The sequence below is a fragment of the Myotis davidii genome, unplaced genomic scaffold, assembly GCF_000327345.1.
Source record: "Myotis davidii unplaced genomic scaffold, ASM32734v1 scaffold370, whole genome shotgun sequence".
Classification (NCBI taxonomy): Eukaryota; Metazoa; Chordata; class Mammalia; order Chiroptera; family Vespertilionidae; genus Myotis; species Myotis davidii.
Window position 1 is genome coordinate 12,096,600 of NW_006288615.1, and position 19,178 is coordinate 12,115,777.

The 19,178-nt window shown below is 39.1% G+C and overlaps 2 protein-coding genes across 2 annotated transcripts in view; both read left to right on the top strand.

The window, feature by feature from the left end:
* LOC102774662 (thiosulfate sulfurtransferase/rhodanese-like domain-containing protein 1) overlaps nucleotides 1–1,675 on the top strand; it is a 3,804-nt gene extending 2,129 nt beyond the window's left edge. Inside the window, 1 exon segment of the mRNA XM_015561800.1 lies at nucleotides 1,433–1,675. Within this exon segment, the coding sequence (XP_015417286.1) occupies nucleotides 1,433–1,675 (243 nt within the window).
* CCDC141 (coiled-coil domain containing 141) overlaps nucleotides 1–19,178 on the top strand; it is a 171,533-nt gene that overhangs the window by 87,426 nt on the left and 64,929 nt on the right. Inside the window, exon 7 of the mRNA XM_006760570.2 lies at nucleotides 10,596–10,790. Coding sequence (XP_006760633.1) covers nucleotides 10,596–10,790 — 195 coding nt within the window. The remainder of the gene's footprint in view (nucleotides 1–10,595; nucleotides 10,791–19,178) is intronic.

Here is a 19,178-nt window from a genome sequence, read left to right on the forward strand (position 1 = left end):
TGTGGACAGGATGTCATGAACTGAATCCCTCATCTTCCCACTCAAAATCTCTTCCTCCTAGTTTTTCTCATCTCAGGTCAGGGCAACTCAGTCTTTCCAGTTACTCAGGTCAAAGAGTCTTGGCTCCTTTTCCTTTTACAGGAAATCACCTGGGCTGTATCTTCTAAATAAATCGGAATCCTGTTGTTTCTCATGATCTCACTACTATCCTGGGGGGATGAGCCACCTCCAGCCATGCCTGGCCAATTCTACAGCCCCTTCATAAATCTTGGTGCTTGCATCTCTGCACCCCTCTCCCACACTGTGTTCTCATATGACAGCCAGTGGCTTTATTTTGTTTATTTTAAAGTTAAATACCTTCATGTCACTCCAGCAGCTTCCCACTTCTCTCAGAATAAAACACTTCAGTGTTTACAAGCCCCTGCTGACATGGCCCTCCTGCTGCCCCCACCGAGGTTCTCCCCCTGCAGCTCCTTCTGCTTCCTCCTGCCTCGCTGGGCTCCCCAGCACTGGTGTCTTGCCCTTCCTTCAACCAGGCAAGGAAACTCCCATCTGAGGGCTTTCACTCTAGCTGTGTCCTCTGCTGAGAAAGCACTTTCTCCAAAGAGCCCAGTGGGCTCATCCCCTCACTTCCTCATCTTGGCTCAAATCTCATACTCATGGAGGCTTACCCAGACCACATTCAATACTGCACATGGACTCGTGCCCTGCATGGAACCCATAAGTCCCCGAACCTTCTCTACTTGTCTTTATTTGACAGCTTTATCACCTTCTAACAAACCAGATTATGTGCCAATTTATTGTCTATTGGTGATAAACAGAATAAAATACATGATACACTACCACTATCACTAACATTGGAGTTCCCCCTCACCCCACTACCATACTAATTGACCTGTTTAGAAGAATGTTAGGTATAGAGTAGGCCTGCCCTATAAATAGTTGTTGATTAAACGAACAAATTACTATCTCATAGTTTTTGTTGCTCTTATAAGTGGGATCTTTTTTTAGGAAATGTGATTGGCTAATGCTGCTCTATAGCAGCAATTTTCAACCTGTGTGCAGCAAGAAATTTTAAAACACGCAGTATATGACTCTTTAGTCAAGGGCACTAATTCTTTTCCCTTAGATTTGTCAAATAAGAAAATGACAATAGCCAACACAATAACCCTTTAGTGTGAATGCCTTGTTTTGAACCATAAATATATAGGTAATGCAATAGAGTTACGCCTTATTGGTAACGTCTCATAATAAGGTTGCATCTGATTGGTTAATTCTTGGTACCAGAAATCCTGGCTATTTTAAAAGTCACTTTGGGGCCTGGCTGCATGGGTGCGCACCATGGCCGCAGTGCCCACCACCTGGCTCCTGGATCTCTGCTCGCTCCTGCCCCTTCCCCCCCCACCCCCTCGCTCCCTCGCTGCTGGCCCAGGGCCAGGCCATCCAGAGGCGCTCAACATCCCAGGCTCTGTACTCCTTTGAGATGCTGAGGCTGGGAGATGCAAACCTCATTTTCTTCTGTCAGCTGGGCAAGCGGGGCTTGCAGGCCACATAGCTGGCCCTGGGGCCTGGATACAAAGGGGCTCACAACTACGCAGGGGCCTATAGGGAGTGGTTTCAGAAAGGAGGCTGGGGGGAAGGTGGCCTGCTGAGCCCACCCCCAGAGTTCCTCTAGGAATGGGGTAGGGCAAGGCCTTGTAGTGCTGTGCACGCAAAAGCACCAAATAAAGAGTGTTTAATCTAAAAACTCACTTTGGAGCAAAAGAAGTAGGTAGGTAATTACTATTATTATTATTTTTTGCAAATCATTAAAATTATACCTTTTTTTTTAGATCAGAATTTTAGTAACTAGTTTATGTGGGCCATAAGATGAAAAAGGTTGAAAATTGCTGCTATATATGAATGTTACAGATTTTCTTATATTGATCCCATATATAGCAACTTTGATGAATTCTATTATTGACGTAAATTATTTTTCTAGATTCTCTTGGTTTGTATATGTAGAAAATCATACATTTACACATAATGGCAATAATGTTTCATTGTTGCTATTCATAATACATTTATTTATTTACTCTACAGTAAAATGAAGACTAGCAGTGGTGACAGTGACCACTCTTTCTTGTTGCTGACTTTAAATAGAATGTGTCAAATGCTTCATCATTAAATATGATGTTTCTCGAGTTTTCTCTTTTTTTTGTATTGTTTTGTTTTTTGACTATTTTTTCTCTCATTTTGGATTAAAAAAAAAAACAACCCATGATTGACACTGAATTCTATTAATGACTATTTCTGCATCTATTGAGATGGTCATATGGTTTTTCTCTTCTATTTTATTTGGTGAATTACATTTCTTTCTTTCTCAATATATTTAATTTACCTTTTGACCATATATTTTCATGGTTCAAAAAAATTAAAAGTGCACAAGGCCTATAATAAAAAATTTCTTTTTCATCCCTATTCCCACCTTGCCTTCTCCCCAGCCCTACTCTAGACTCACCTGTTGAAACTCCTGCCCACCCTTAAAATCCAATAAGAGGACTTATAAGATTCCCCATACCAGGACTGATTTTTCTTTCCAGTCAGTATTTGTTGTGTTTTCTATTTGAACTTACAATTGTCTCCTTTGTATTACTTTGGTAATCTAATAGTGCTTTTTAGATTGTGTCACATTCAGTGTAGGAGAGTTATAGAGTGCCCATCCCATGGTCATTTGCAGCTGGTTCACAGATTATTGAGTGTGGAGTAAGAGTCCTATGCATGTACATAGTGAATAGGTGAAAACCAGAGCCTATACAAAGGGAGATGAGTTGAAGAAATTCTAGCCTTGACTGGATTTTGTTAGAAGACAATTTCTTTCAAACCATTAGAAGTCGGATTTTTCCTATAATAAAGGTATAGAGCACAAATATTATAGATGTGGTTATAAAATGTTTGCAGAGGAAGTTAATGATAACCACATAGGTATATAGAAAAGTTTGGGAAAGCAAAATCTAACCAGTTTTGAACCTTCTACCTGTCTTTAAAAAAACAACAGCTTTCTGCTTCCTTTTTAAATCAGCAGTTTCTTTGACACAATAATGTAAAGAAAGTACAAAGTAGAAATTCTGTTTCTTTATGAATTAAGGCTAAGATTTTCGACATTGCACCAAGGCTGTTTTAGATGAGATCCGGTGCGTTCAGGGTAGTATGCTGTAGACACACCAGGGCTATTTTAAACTCATGATGGATTGCTGTATCAATCATTTAAGGAATATAAGGGTAAAGAAGTTTATTTGCCACAGCTTAACACAACACAATACTTTTTAAAATGAAGTGTTTTGTAAAACTGAAATTAAATTTTAGATTTGGGAGTCATTAATACAATAATGTAATTTTCACAGAATCAAGTTAGTTAAAAATTTAAGGTTAAGACTATTATTATATAACATAGCCCCTCCACTTATTGGTATGATCACTCAGAAACTATTCTAGGTCTATCACTACTTATTCTAGTATAGTGGTTTCAAAATTTGACTGGTTATAGGTATTACTGGTGTTTTTTTGCCTAATTTCAAATAAAATGCTTCATATTTTAAAAAACACATACTCTTCCACTGTACCAATAAAATTTCAAAATTTGACTGGTTATAGGTATTACTGTTTTTTTTCCCCTAATTTCAAATAAAATGCTTCATATTGTAAAAAACACATACTCTTCCACTGTACCAATAATAGTTGTGACTCATTGGGTTATGGGGTGAGTGTAGAAATAATGTGTTTTTAAAATTTCCTAGGAGATACTGATAGCCAGATTTCAGAGCTGTTGTTCTAGTCTGTATCTGATGTTCATATGGGTAAAATATATGTGGATTCTACCTCCCTTCTCAACTTAGTCTATTTCATTTAGGGAAATATTCACAAGAAGTGAACATCTAAACCTATTAATTTCCCCTAAATTACATGTTGGGCTCCTGAAGATATCTCCAACAGATTCTCTAGAAAATGAGAAAGTAAATCTTTTGAGAACATCAGTATAAACTGGGACCATGTAGTCAGCCAGTGGATTGTAGATAAACTCTGTTAGGTAAAAATAATTTGGTCAGCTAGACTTTTACTAATTTTGATTAAAAATGGAAATGCAAACCCACCCAATATGGCCCTGCTTCTTACTTAATCACCTCAGAAAAGATATGATGAAGAGAAACAAGAAATTTAATAAAAACAAGGACCAGGTGCTAAAGAAAAATGAATGATTCTTGGAAAACACAAATCTTGAGAAACTTTCTCCCAGGTAATTACATTTTTATCTAAAAACTATGTTGAACTGTGTGTGAAAGGAAAAAGTAAATGTATTGCTGCCCTAATCGTTTCGAAGACTTGCTCATGAGTGCAATTTGTTAGGATTTTAAAATTTATTCTGCCACACATCCATTTGCTTCAGTATTAGCAGCAAGCACCCTGCTTTGTGTAGCCAAAGTGGCCACGCACGGAATAGAATGAGGGAAACAAAAACTTCCAAGCTGTTTCTGCCCCCACATTGCGGCTTTAGGAATAGTTGAATGGACTGAGAAAAAAAGAAAATAGTAACTAGTACTCAAAAATTACGTTGGTGATATCTGTCATTTCTATTATACACTGTCAGTCCCAATCCTGATAGGGTTAATTTGTGGAAAATACAGCTAAAAACTAAAATTTTGGTGGGGCCTACAATCCAGGAATCTGAAATACAGCCAGTTCCACATTGAATTTACAGATGATTCACTAGAAGCAGAAGCCTGGGTAAAGTGGTGGTGGCTGCCAGGCACGGCAGGGAGGTAAGGCTTAGAAAAGCAAAGTGCCCCGCGTGAGACCACTTAGGAAGTTTGCGATGAAAAGTGCACTTCTAGCTGCAGTTCTCTGCTCTTACCCGACAGCTCTACCCTAAGTGTAGCTGTGCTTCTCTGCCTACGGCCAGGAGGCGAAACACCACGCTGCTTTCATCTCGAGGTGATGCTCAGTGTCACAGTTCTTCCTGTTTGCAATCTGAGCCTTTGCTGAAATGTAGCACAGTGAGGGCAAAGTTCAAGTGGCCGGTGGGGTGAGACCCATCTCTCTTGTATGGCCCTTGATTTGTGTAAGTCAAAGTAGAAATGCCCAGAAAAGGGAGCATGAGAGGAAACGGTGGTCCAGTTTGCAATCCCACTCAACACCATCAGTTTCAGCTTTTCTGGAGCTCGCTGCCAATCTTCAAAAGCATCCACAGTTCTTCTAAAAGAATCCCTGCTCAAAACACACTTTCAAATGTTCTCTGATGAAAATTGCCAGCTTAAATTGTGTGTACCATCTGTTAAGGCAGTCATGTAAAATTCTAGGATTTTGTGTCAGTGAGTTAATTCTCCTGGGTGCTGAGCCACATGGGACTGGATATTTAGAGAGCCAACAAGAAATGGGCTCTACCTAATGCGAAGGCCTAGGGCAGAGCCCCGCTAACAGGAACTGCCAGTGAACTTGACACGTGCTTCTGCCAGATGTGATTTTGGCTGGTATTCTTCACCACTGAAATTTTCTTTTTTTTAAAAAAATATATTTTATTGATTTTTTACAGAGAGGAAGGGAGAGAGAGAGTCAGAAACATCGATGAGAGAGAAACATCGATCAGCTGCCTCCCGCACATCTCCTACTGGGGATGTGCCCGCAACCCAGGTACATGCCCTTGACCGGAATCGAACCCGGGACCCTTCAGTCCGCAGGCCGACGCTCTATCCACTGAGCCAAACCGGTTCGGGCATCACCACTGAAATTTTCTTAGTAGTTTACAAATATATTCTCTATTGCTTCGTGTCCATTTTCTCCCACTTAAAAGTTACATTCTAAAGTCAACTGTATAGTGCAAATAATTCACCACATGGGGTTGAATCATTAATTAAATCTCTCCATATACAAAGAAGTTCTCGTGGAAAAAAAAAAAGCTCAAGAAAACATACTGTGATTCCACTGTTTCTTTTCTAATGGTGTAGCTAATATTTTTTTTTACTTTTTAAAATCTACTTGCTGGATATTTTTATGCCAATCCATAACTTCATTTGAAGAGCTAACCTGGGACTGTTAAAAAAAAAAAAAAAAAAAAAAAAAAAAGAAGAAATTATTTTCACCTTCTCGTCTATCAGCACTAATCCTCTTAAAAGTGCCCTTTCAATCAAGCTGTCCAAGAGAAGCTCAATTTTCTCAGCAAATAAAATACTGAAATGTACAGTTTAAAAGGGCTACTACTGTGAGTAAGGAAGGGGAATAATGGCATGACCCACGGATACACCTAGCCCAGGAACACACTGTGCCACACGTCTTTATGGGGCCAGAGATACGAATGCAGCCCTGGCCAACTGAAAAGCCACGGTAATGGCAGGTGTTTGGTGGGGACAAGTACTGGAAATATTTTTATTGCAAAGTGACTGAAACTCAGTCAGAGGTTGAACACTTAGCAGGCAGGCAGCCAGGGCTTGGAGAAAACGGACCAAGATTATCACCAGTGGGTTCCTCCAGCCTTGACAACAACAACAACGACAGTTTTAAAATAGTTTGATGAATTCAGATGACTCTGGAAAGTTTTATCTTAAAAAGTGTCCCCTAAGGAAAACGACGGGAGAAATACATCATCAAAATGGTATAGAAATGCATCAGAAACTGCCTATAGATTGCCCAAAGAAAGCAGAACCAATTTTTCTTAGAAGATTGAGGAGAAATATTGAGTAGACCCAGCTTCATTTAATGCCCACAGCGTTCATGTGAGAATGGAATTAAGAAGACTGGGGATGGTGAATAAGAAAAGGTAAGGAGCACAAAATGGTCCTTCACTGTGTCCCCGGAAGGTCACAGCCCACTGCTTACAGCACAACGTGAAGCACCAGGTTACAGTGGGGTTTCAGACGTGGCTCTCCTCCAGAAGTCTCTCTTTAACATTGTTTGCAAAATGTGTACGACAGGCAGGTTTATGCACACTGTTAGAGGACAGATATTCTCTTCTTATTCATAGCAAAGAGTTTTATTATTTTGGTACAGTTGCTAAGCAAAATTAAGCTTGAATTTGAGCTGTTAACTCTCAATTGTATCTATAATAGCATTGCATTTATTTAGAAGCAATGAGGTTTCTGATTTCAAGTCAGAAAATCCCAGGGGTATATACAACTTTGATCGTTTTCATGGCCTTATCCAGGCCTTCTGGAAGTTTCACCTCTATCATTTTAAGCTAATATGTTTAATCTTCCTGTGGTTTAAAAAACAACAACACTGTATATAACTGGTATAAAGAGCTAAGGCAGGATACTGGTTGGGAGAGCAGATTGTAGGGTCAAACCTCCTGAGTTTGAATTGTGACTCTGTCAGTTACTATCATGGAGACCTTGGGCAAGTTCCGCCTCAGTTACACCATCAGTAAAATGAAGATAATACTAGATCCTACCTTGTGAGGGTGTGGTGAAGATTACATGAGATAATGCATGTAAATCATGTGGCACAGTGCTGGCATTTAGACAGGAAAATCAACCCTTACTGTTTGGCAGACAGTTAAGCCAACATCCTAGGGCAGTGATGGCGAACCTTTTGAGCTCGGCGTGTCAGCATTTTGAAAAACCCTAACTTAACTCTGGTGCCGTGTCACATATAGAAATTTTTTGATATTTGCAACCATAGTAAAACAAAGACTTATATTTTTGATATTTATTTTATATATTTACATGCCATTTAACAAAGAAAAATCAATCCAAAAAATAATTCGCGTGTCACCTCTGACACGCATGTCATAGGTTTGCCATCACTGTCCTAGAGCTTAGTGTTGTCCAGGCTGAGTGGATTTCTCCACATCCTAATTTTGTCTCCATTCTCCTTCCCCCTAGCTTCCCTGGCCTCCCCCAGGGTTTCTGTATTTCTTATGTGGTAGTGTGGTAGTCCTCTAATGAGCACTAAAGGTTCTGGTCAATGTCAAACTTTTTAAAAAGAATTACTTGCTTTAACACATTAAGCACCTCTTTACCTGAGTTCACTGAGGATTAATGCCCACAAATCTGAACTGACACTAAAGGAGGGAATGGACACAAAAGACAGGAAATGGACTGATTGAGGAGCTGGAGGAATAGGGACAAAACAAAACAAAACAAAACAAAACAGGAAACGGAAAGACTTGTGAAAGCAGGTGAGCCTGTAGGTGATCCAGCGGCTCTTCGCCACAATAACAATGTGTTTCCCAATATTGTTCCAACTGCAGCACTGGTCCCTGAGATGATTAGCAAATAAATGGTTTCTTGGTCAAAAAGGTGTCTTCAAAGTGTTTCATACCACGTTTTCCTCCAGGAGTCTCAGTGGACATGAACATGTCAAAGTTCTGAGAAGTACTGCAGTAAAGAAACCTGCTTTATTTTGTTTATTTCGATTAATACTGATGAATACATTTGGAGACCCTTCCCACTGTTGTTATTTTACACCTGGGAAACAAGAACACCCATAAGTAAAGGACAAATGTCAGGGTACTCATGAACCATAATAACAGTGATGAGAAGAAAAGTGGGACTAACTAGCATTTAATGAGCGCCTATTATGTGCACCAGGAGTGTGCTAACTGCTTGGGAAATACTTGCTCTTTCTCAGAAAAGTTAAGGTAATGGTTTTAAGTGGGAGGGATATTTGCAAAGTGTTTTATGAAAGAACGTCATGGCACATGCTAGCTGTCCTTAAGCGGGGACAAAATAACTCTTTAAATAAGGAAGGATCTTGAGAACTCACACAGCCTCTCTTCATGCCTAAGAGTATTGCTTTTGCACTCACTGAGAAGCTGGGAGATTTTGGAGTTTCTCTATCCTCACTTCCCTGGAATGTAGCATTATATACACACCTGTGAACTTGTCCTAATTCTGCTTTTTATTATTTATGTAACCTTGAGCAACATACTCCTTTGAGCCTATGTAAATACTGGAAAAATGATGTCATCTAACTGAAGTTGTAAGGTTTATACATACAAGGCACAGGTTTATAACAGCTGCTAAAAAATGTCAATCCCTTAATCTACTGTTCTTACTATTTTTTTATGTCAATTGATTATTTTTTTAATGTTTTTATTTTTTATGGATTTCAGAAAAAGGAAGGAAGAGGAAGGGATAGAAACATAAATGATGAAAGAGAAACATTGATCAGCTGCCTCCAGCATACCCCTCACTGGGGATCAAGCCCACAACCCAGCATGTGCCCTAACTGGGAATCAAACTGGTGATCTCTTGGTGCATGGGTCCATGCTCAACCACTGAGCCCCACTGGCTGGGTTCTACTGTCCTTACTTTTGTATCCATTGATCAAAGTGTCATTCTCTTACACAAATACTAGAACAGGTTCTCTGGAGTCCATAAAATCATATGTATTCTTTCTACCTTCAATACCCACTAATTGTCATTTAATTATTACCAGATTGTCTCTATGTATATGTTTGTAGGCCAACATATATATATATTTAACAATGTAAGTATATATAAAATTATATAAAATAGCAATTTATGTATTTATTGTTAAAGGAAAGAGCTACATTTTATTCTTTATTTACATTCCCCAAGACATCGATTCTAGCCTAGTGCTAGATACATAGTATTTGGTATGTCTTGTGAAATGAATGAATGTAAATAGTAGTGGTAAATTGCAGCAAAATTATACTTATTTTATCCAATATAATATAATTAATATGACTTAATAATAGAACATTTTGCACTAGGAAACAAGCCAGGTTGAGTCAGACTGCCATTCTGAAATTTGGTGCTAAATTTCTGATGCTTTACAAACAACCTATGTTAGCACTGAATCTTAGCTAGGATGGAAGGTAGAAAATTCACAGATGAGAATGGATCTGGCTTCTGTTCTTGGCAAGAAATTTGAATTTCCCTTCAAATAAATTGACTGTTAATGTGTTCGGTTGACAGCAACTCCTATATTCTTTCTTCTCTCCTTACTGTTTTTCATCCTCATGCAACAGAACCTAAAAAGCTGCCTCTTTTCATTTTCTGAAATGTTTATATATCATTAAGAGTGAAGCATTGAGAGGTGAAACAGGCCAGGAAGGAGGGGGTACTGCACAATTACAACGATTACTTTTGTGGAGAATAACAGCTGTTAACGTCAGTTTTAGGTGTAGGCAGATGCAAAAACAACAGCCATAAAAAAATGAGATTTCCCTTCCTTTCTTGTGCATTTTTGCTCACATTGGCAGTGAGACTGAACCGTGAGAGACTTTTTTATATTTAAATGAGTGAAAGGTCAAAATGAGTTAGAAATTGAGAAATGCTGTTGACTCCATTTCGGTGTGTTTTCTGGTTACACTAATGGGGAATGGAAGTGACCCGTGTTAAGGGCAACCAGACACTCCATCAGTCACACATCACAAATGACCTGCCCCTTCTACATCATTTCCTCTCCCTTTTTAGCCTCTTTTTAAAATCTACACGTTGGTACTCATAGCTGGAATGTAGCATTTACTCCTTCTTGATCTGAAAGAATAATGACAGATGTATGATATGTTCAACACATCTAAATGCTCTCTGACTCTTACCGGAGATGATGAAAGGGTAGGAAGTGTAAAACGGACTGAAGACAATGATCTCCCGTAGGAATGGAACTCCGCTGTGGAGAAGCTGAAGAGCGAGGCGCTTGAGATTCTGCTGTCCAAGGACCATGTGGAGAAAGAACACCTACAGCTGTCTAACCAGAAACTGAACCGGCTTCAAGAAGAATTTGGTCAGCTCATCGCGGAGAGGAAAACCTGGTTAAAAAGGGCGAATGATTTCTTTAACAGCGCCAACAAGGTCAGTGTGCAATCAAGTTGGTCATTTTAGGCAAATGGGGCAGTTCACTAAGAGACCCATTACTTCAACAGGCTGGGGCACATCACAGAAACGGAGATTTCATGAAGGGTTGCAAAATTGACGGCAGCAAAGAAGAGCTTTGAAATTATAGTCTTATTATGGCCATTATCTGGTTCTCAAAACTATGAGACTCAATGCTTTGACATGTAAAAAGTCACTTTTAAAAAATTATTCTTAGGACTTTATAGAGCTGTTGTTGGTCTGTTTGGGAGTAGGGGGAATAATTGTGCCCACCACTGTAGTGCTTCTCATGGAGGAAGGGAAATATAAAATATACCAACGTTAAAAAAAAAATGTATCTTGAAGCTTTTACCCAAAGGTCTTTCTCTCTTCTCTCTCTCTCTCTCTTAAATCTTCTTTCATTATCTAGTAAAAAAATATGAATAGTGCAAGCCTTCTGCATGCAAACCTTAAGTCTAGAAACAGACACTTGACTTGACTTGACTGCCTAGGTCTTGGCCTTTGAAGTCAGCTGAAGAGAGAGCTTTTCTGTGGGCGTCTCCAGGTCTTGAGTTGGAGAATGCTCTGCTTCTCCTGGCTGATTCATTTCATGTTGATTATGGTAGGTGGCTCCTGCTCTATGGTGATGTCTACTTGTTCACATCACTTGCATAGGGCTCAGTGTCTGAGGCTGGCGACCTTGTTTGAAACTTTTTTTCCTACCAGTCCTAATTGAATATACCCCTTCAAGCTGCCTTATTGGAATTTTTTGAAACCTTAAGTATCACTGAATTTTTTAAAACTGGACAGTGTGGCAGGAAATGAATGGGGAGCCCCTAGAAGCTCAATACAGAGTGATTTAAAGTCACAACATCAATGCTCTGAATACAATATCCAGGTATATATCAACATAGTTACTTAATTGTGAACTCTTTTACTAATAGGAAACATTTTGAAAAGGATGAATAATAAAATTCCAAAATGGAGGTGCTGGAGTTACAGTTAAAGAGATATTTATTGACAAATTATTTGTCGCTTGGGCTTGGGATGTGTTTGTTGTAAGAGAAGAAACAAATGGCACATTACTAGAGCCATTGAGCTAACTAAACAGATAGTAGGTGCTAAGTTTCTGTTCAGCAGCCCTGTTTCTGAAGAAGAGACTTTTTTTGTGTGTTGTTGTTAATCCTCACTTGAGGATATTTTTCCATTGATTCTTCTTTAGAGTGGAAGGGAGAGACAGAGAGAAACATTAATACAGGAGAGTCAAAGAGTTTGGTTGCCTCCCGACCAGGACCAGTGATTGAGCCTGCAACTGAGGTAAATGCTCTTGACCAGAATCGAACCCACAAACCTTCAATCCCCTGATCAATGCCCTAACCAATTAGACTAACAATTTGGGCTGAAGAAAAGACTTCTTAACTTGCATTACACCCTCATTCTACAAAATAAGGGGATCATCTGCCAATCAATTAATGCTGTTTCTAAGGAAAGCAGTTAAAGAACCTGTTGCTATCGGAAAACAATGCTCCTAGTTCGGATCTATCCTATATAATAAAAGGCTAATATGCAAATTGACCCAATTGCAGAATGACCGGTTGCTATGATGCACGCTGACCACCAGGGGGCAGACACTCAATGCAGGAGCTGCCCCCTGGTGGTCAGTGCCCTCTCACAGGGGGAGTGCCGCTCAGCCAGAAGCAGAGCTCACCGCTGGTGAGCGCAGTGGCGGTGGCGGGAGCCTCTCCTGCCTCCGCGGCAGTCTGACATCCCCCAAGGGCTCCCAGACTACAAGAGGGCGCAGGCCCGACTGAGGGATCCCCCATCCCGAGTGCACGAATTTCATGCACTGGTTCTCTAGTAGTTATAGGCTTGCAAAATGGAGAGTTCTTTTTCTTCTCTCTCTTTCATTCTCTCTCTTTCTGGCTCTTGCTTTCTCTGCTCTTTTATTTGTTACCTTTCCAGGGAGATTTTTTCCCCCTGATAATATTCATGGGCTTGAGGAAGAAAGAATTATATATATATATATAATGAAATAGTAATTTTTTAAAATGAAGAACTAAGTGGTTACTTTTTCCAACTCGTATAGTAATTCAGGTCAGATCCCAAAAGCTCATATTTCTCAACCCTAAAAACTTGATTTGTAGATCCCCTATTTCATCATTTGAATGCCACGGCATTCAAATTACAAGTTCAGGTGGGAGTTATCCATACTGTGTCATTCTTTATGGTCGAGAGCACTTATAAAGGTGTAGAATTCTTTCTCCCTTTTCTAAGCATCAAGGAAATAATTTCCAGCTCCAAAGCTAAGAATTCAGTGTGAAAGGTGGTGGGCACTTTTACTTCAACAAAAAATAGAAGCTGCAGTTTGGAACGGGGATGCTTAATTATGACTCTTGAAATTAATTACTTATTATATTATTAAGAAGTAATAAATGATGAACTAGCAGTGGATAAATCCATTTAAATTAAAGAAGGAAAGTCTTCTCAAAATTTGTAAATGGTATTTTTATATTTCTGATTTATATTATGGAATCTTCAAATTTTACAAAATTCTCACTACTTCATCTAGTTTTTGGTATAACACTCATCTTAAAAAATCTATAAGCTAACATATTAACAATTTGTGAAATTCAATAAAATGATTATCACTAATTGTCCACATTGACAGCAGTACCCACTCACTGCCTTTGACTACTTCTTAATCCTGCTAGGGATTGATGATTACCCAAGGCTCAAAACCAAGTCTGTTTCTTACCCAGAGCGTCCACTGCCTTTGGCTTGAGGTGTACCTGGAGTGAACAGTAGGTGGCAATGTAAGCACACAGGATCTTGGGATTATTGCTAATCATGTTTTCCATAAACCAGCCTCTGGGAGATTGGGCCATAGGACTCAAGAACCTGAGATACTTCCTTATCCTTTTATCTGCTGTATTTGCTGGACCTATTTGCTAAATCAACCAACAAATAAAAGTAGGGGTTGGTTGTCAACATTGGATGATAACTGATTGGAGGAGAGTTTTTCTAATTACTAAAATTTTCTTTAAATTTTTATTGATTTCAGAGAGAAAGGGAACTGGAGAGAGAGATAGAAACATCAATGATGAGAGAGAATCATTGATTGGCTGCCTCCTGCATGCCCCACCCTAGGGATCCAGCTTGCAACTCAGGCATGCGCCCTGACTGGGAACCAAACTCTGACCTCTTGGTTCATGAGTCCATGCTCAACCACTGAGCCATGGCCAGCCTCTCTTGATATTTTTTTAATTGAAAGCAAAAACAGGCACTGGCATGCATGCGTATTCCTACAACTACTAAAAGGCAAGGCATAAAAAGCAAATAACAACACAAAATCTATTACCTCTAATGATTAGTCATAAAGTTTTATATTCCACATTTTCCATTCCCAGGCACATGATTTCACTGGGGAAATCAATCAGAGGAGAGAGGCCAAAACCACACGGTCTGATCCTTGGGTGGCCAGCCTAAAAGCAAAGGTGCAGCAAAAGTTGTGGCAGCCCGAGGAACACACCAAAAGCAGTTTGAAATGTCACGACTGTTGGGATTCTACTACTTCTACAGTCACCACTGTGAAGTTAATGTCTTTTTAAAAAGATGATGTTACTTTTCCAAGATATTTACAGTGATGCAAAACAGTAATGTCTGCAGCAACATTATAGTTACAGATGAAAACAAAATAATTAAGCATGGAATTTAGTACATGTTTTTCATTTATGTATACACTAGTCTACCTTTTTCCAGAATAGATACCTTTTAGCCCAGATGTAGGAAACTATTAATTAAAATTGACCAGTTGTGTGGAGTGAAAAAAGAAACTTGTCCAAATAATGGACCCGCAAAATATTATCCAGAAGGAATTTGAAGCGATATACATGAATTCAAGAAATTAAGCTAATTGTCACTAGACATCAAGGAAGGTATCATTACTGTCAGTTTCATAATTCTTAAGCAGCCTCCAATTTCTTATTTTTCAGAATAAGTTCCCTTTTTTCTTAGAAAAAAATTAAAGCAACCTGCTTTCACTCCCTCCCTTCTTTCACATTTGCATTCAGATAATATGTTGTGTATCGGCTGTCCTCATGCATTGTATGGGTAGTTGAGTTAAAGTAACAGAAATACAATCTTTGCCTTCAGGACCCTCTGTGCCTAGTTTAGAGGAGAGGCAAGGGACAGAGTGCCGTGTGCCATGGGAAAAGCTTCATTAGAGTAAGCCCAGAGCATTAGGCAACACAGAGACAGGGCCTCGACCTGGCCCAGGGGAAACAGTGTCAAGGAGGTGACCACTGAATTAGACTTGGAAGGCTGGGGCAGGAAGGCACTCGGGGAGGGACTGCATGGTACAAAGTCATGCCATGTATGGGGAATCTCAGGTAATTCATTTTGCCAAGAGTATATGGTGTAAGCCCAGAGTGATAGGAGACCAAAGTGGTAGATGCAGGCAGGCGTCTGTTGGGAAGGGTCTTGAATAGCATGCTAAGAAGTTTCTGTCGCATGCTGAACAGGTCCTTAAATAGGCAGAGATAGTAAGATTTTGAAAAAGTAGTGATGAGGCAAACCTCCTGTAGAAGCAAGTGATATCTTGACTTACTCTCCCTCCTACCTCCCTCTGAGAGACTGGTTTCGAAACCTTTGGTTTTACAGCTCAGGGACAAGTTTTTTAAACCATAGTAGATATTTGATAAGTATGGCTAAATTATTAGCATAGAATTATTAAAGCATATCTAATAGAAACAATTATAAAAATCAAGGAATACTTTTAATATCTTACATTTCTCATGAGAGCCCCCAACTCAGTCCATATTTAATAGTCTTATAATAAAGATAGTCAATTTTTTGAAATTTTATTTTTTATTGACTTTAGAGAGAGGAAGGGAGAGAGAGAGAAACATCAATGTGAGAGAGAAACATTGATTGATTGCCTCCTGCATGTAACTTGACTGGGGATTGAACCTACAAACCTGGGTATGTGTACTGACTAGGAATCAAACCCACCACCTTTTGGTGTAGAACAGTGGTTCTCAACCTTGGCTGCACATTAGAATTACCTGGGAATCTTTTTAAAATCCTGATTTCTGGGCCTCATCCTCCAGAAATTCTGTTTCTTTGTTACTAATGTTGTGGCCCCACCCCATAACAAAGAGACGAATTTCTGGAGAATGAGGCCCAGAAATCAGGATTTTAAAAAGATTCCCAGGTGATTCTAATGTGCAGCCAAGGTTGAGAACCACTGGTGTAGAGGATGATGCTCTGACCAACAGAGCCACACTGGGGGCAAGACACTCGATTTTATTATCACTCATTCATGAGTATCTTTCACAATAAAGTTATCAATTCACTTCTAAGTCTTGAGTGTATTAATTAGTTTCCCTTCCATGGCAATTTTCTCCCTTGTATGAAAGATATTTTAGGTAGATTTATTTTCCTTTGCTAAAGTAAAATTCCTCAAGGGTAAGAAACATGTCCATTTCACTTTATTTTCACCAGAAGACCTAGAGCAGTGCCTTGCAGGTAGTGATGCTCAATAATTATTTGAATGATTAAAACAGTGAAGCATTAGCAACTATGGAGTGTCAAGGCCAAGTACGTTACATTGATCATAAGAGATTATATCGATCCAAGGAAATTGGAATGAGAGCACTTTGAAAAAGGGGAGCTTAATCAGTACATGAGGAACTCAGATTTCAAGGAGACTCGTCATCACACAAATCGCTTCCTCTGAGAATCTCCATGCAGCATTAATTGCTTATTTCTTACGATTCCCTCAGTATTTCTGTGCTCTTTACAAAGAGATTATGTCTTAATCACTTTTGTAGGCCACCTAGTGTTCAAAGATTTGTTGAATGCATGACTATGTGACAAATCAATTTACATGTTGAACTTGAATTTCCTCTTTTCTAAAATAGGTCTAACAATCCTTATCTCCTTCAGGGAATACCATTCAGAAATAAAAGTTCTTATAATTGGTGATACATGTACAGAGTCTTTTCAGAGTAGCACTGAAGTATAAATAAATGGAATCGTGGAGTAGTAAGTGAAAACTCAGAAATATTTGCTAGTGTGACACTTTTCTGAAATAACAGAGTGGCGTGTGGAGCCAGGCTGCCTGGGTATGAATCTGGTCTCAGACATTGATTAGCTCTCTGGCCTCAGGCAGTTATTTAACTTCCCTGTGCATCTGGCTTCTTCATCTGTAAAATAGAAATAATAATTACATGTACCTCACAGAGTCATTGTGTCGTCTGAATGAATTAATACAGGACTAGTGCATAGAACAGCTAAGCCCTCACTAAGGGGTAGACATTATTTTGTCATTATGTTTTCATTTAACACTGCACTAGCTCCTCTAATATAACTTAAATGCTCTTGTTCATTTTCATATCCCCAGCACACAGCAGAGTATATGCCCCATAGATTTCAGTACATATTTGCTGAATAAGTGAAAAAAAATGCTTTGCATATTGTGAATGGACATTTTCCCATGTTAATATTCCCAAGTTCATCCTAAAACCATTTAGGTCATTTTAGATAAAAGAATTAAAAAATTATAAATAGGGACTGGCCAGCTAACATTCTACTTATGGGTTGAATTTATCCATTTCTAAGATGGATTTATCTCAGAGAAAGTAAGGTGTGGTCCGTACATAAACTTCCTACATTCCTTATTGATAAGATGCTTCAGGTACATGCTACTTTCAATCCCAGACTCTCTCTTCCAATGTTTCTTCAGCTTTTCAGATTGTGAGGCCAAAAGCTACTTAGGTCCTCTTAATTTGGACACCTGCCATTAGCATTTCTAATCCACCTTGTTACACTGAGAGCACAGAAGGGATTCTTGGGCCCAGCAGCAGCAACCTTGGGGTGGCAAGGAAGGAGCCGGAGCACCAGTAAGGGGCAGAAAAAATGGGGAGCTGAAAATCATATCCCCCTTTGCCCTTGACCATCATGGCATTGAAAAGCTTGTGTGGATTTGGACAGGCCTGAAATAGGAATCCGCTTGCCATAGTGGGAGCCATGAGCAGTTACCCCAGGCGATCTTGAGGAGAAACACTGAACCTTTTTGTCTTTATAAAAACCGAACCCGTGCTCTTATTAAAAGCTGAGTTGAATTTGTATCCTTACTAATTATAAAGGTTCCAACCAAACTCATTTTTTGGCCTTTGGACTCAGGGAAAGAAATTTTCAAGGTTCAGCAATGTTTGTTTGTTTTTTGTGTGTATATGTTTCTATATTTATTCTCTTCAAATTAGTCAAGAAGCAAACAGTATTACTTATTAAACACCTTTGTGAAACAGCATAGTATAAGAAATATGCTAAATGACTTGCTTAATTTACTAATCTCATAGATATTTAAAAACACACACAAATGTGCCATGTCATGATACCATCTCTATTTTATTTGGGGCAGCCTGCTTTGGATATTAACAAGAGAAAAAAGGAAGATCTTTATTAGCATCTTAAGGAACAGAAATCAATCAACTTCTTAGTATTTTTTTTTCCTAAACCAGTGCCAAAAGAGCTTGTTCATCTGCTTCTTATCTGCCTAAGAACTGACTGGTGCCATACAAAACAGTCAAGAAGAGGTAGGCCCAGAGAGAGGAAATGTTATACTTGTGCATGTATCCTTTCTTTCCTAAACCAGTCATCAAACCGTTATTTGACCAGCACATACTAGGTTTGAAGAAAGAGGGGGATGTAAAGAGAAAAACTAAAGGTGAAACATTAATGGCAAAGGAGTTTACGTGAGGGTCACAGTGTTCTTACAGAAAGAAGCTGTTCTGTACCGTGTGTGCAACAAAGAGGTTCTTTGCAGGCTGGATCCAATGTATCAGGTTCCTTACGGGTACGGTAAGACAGAAAAGCACTGAGTTCTATTTTGGGAGCAGATTAAGTGAGAGCAATGATACTTAGATCATTTCTGAAACTGGCACATGGATTCCTCATCAAATTCTACATGGGAATATGAGAAGCAAGCTCTGCATGTGACAGTCACAGAGAGTATAACCTTCCTGAAGGAGGCCTCCTCTTAAAATGAAGAAGTTTAATTCCGTGTTCATAGATTATTCCCGTTAGGTTTAGGTGAGGATTAAGGATAAGGAATCAGCTCTCTTGTAGAATCTAGCCCAGGGGTGGGCAACCTTTTTGTGAGTGTGTGCCAAAACCAGCAAAATCTCTGACTCAAAATTCTTCTGTGTGCCAACCCTAATTTTTTGAGAACATGTTACGCCTACTTGAAATCTCTTAAGGTGTACGTATGTGAAGAACCTTGAATAAATAATAAAATTCATTCAAGCGACAAAAACACAGTATATGATGATGAAAAATACATTTATTTTTTAATGTATACATGGACACTGATAGTCCAACAGAAAA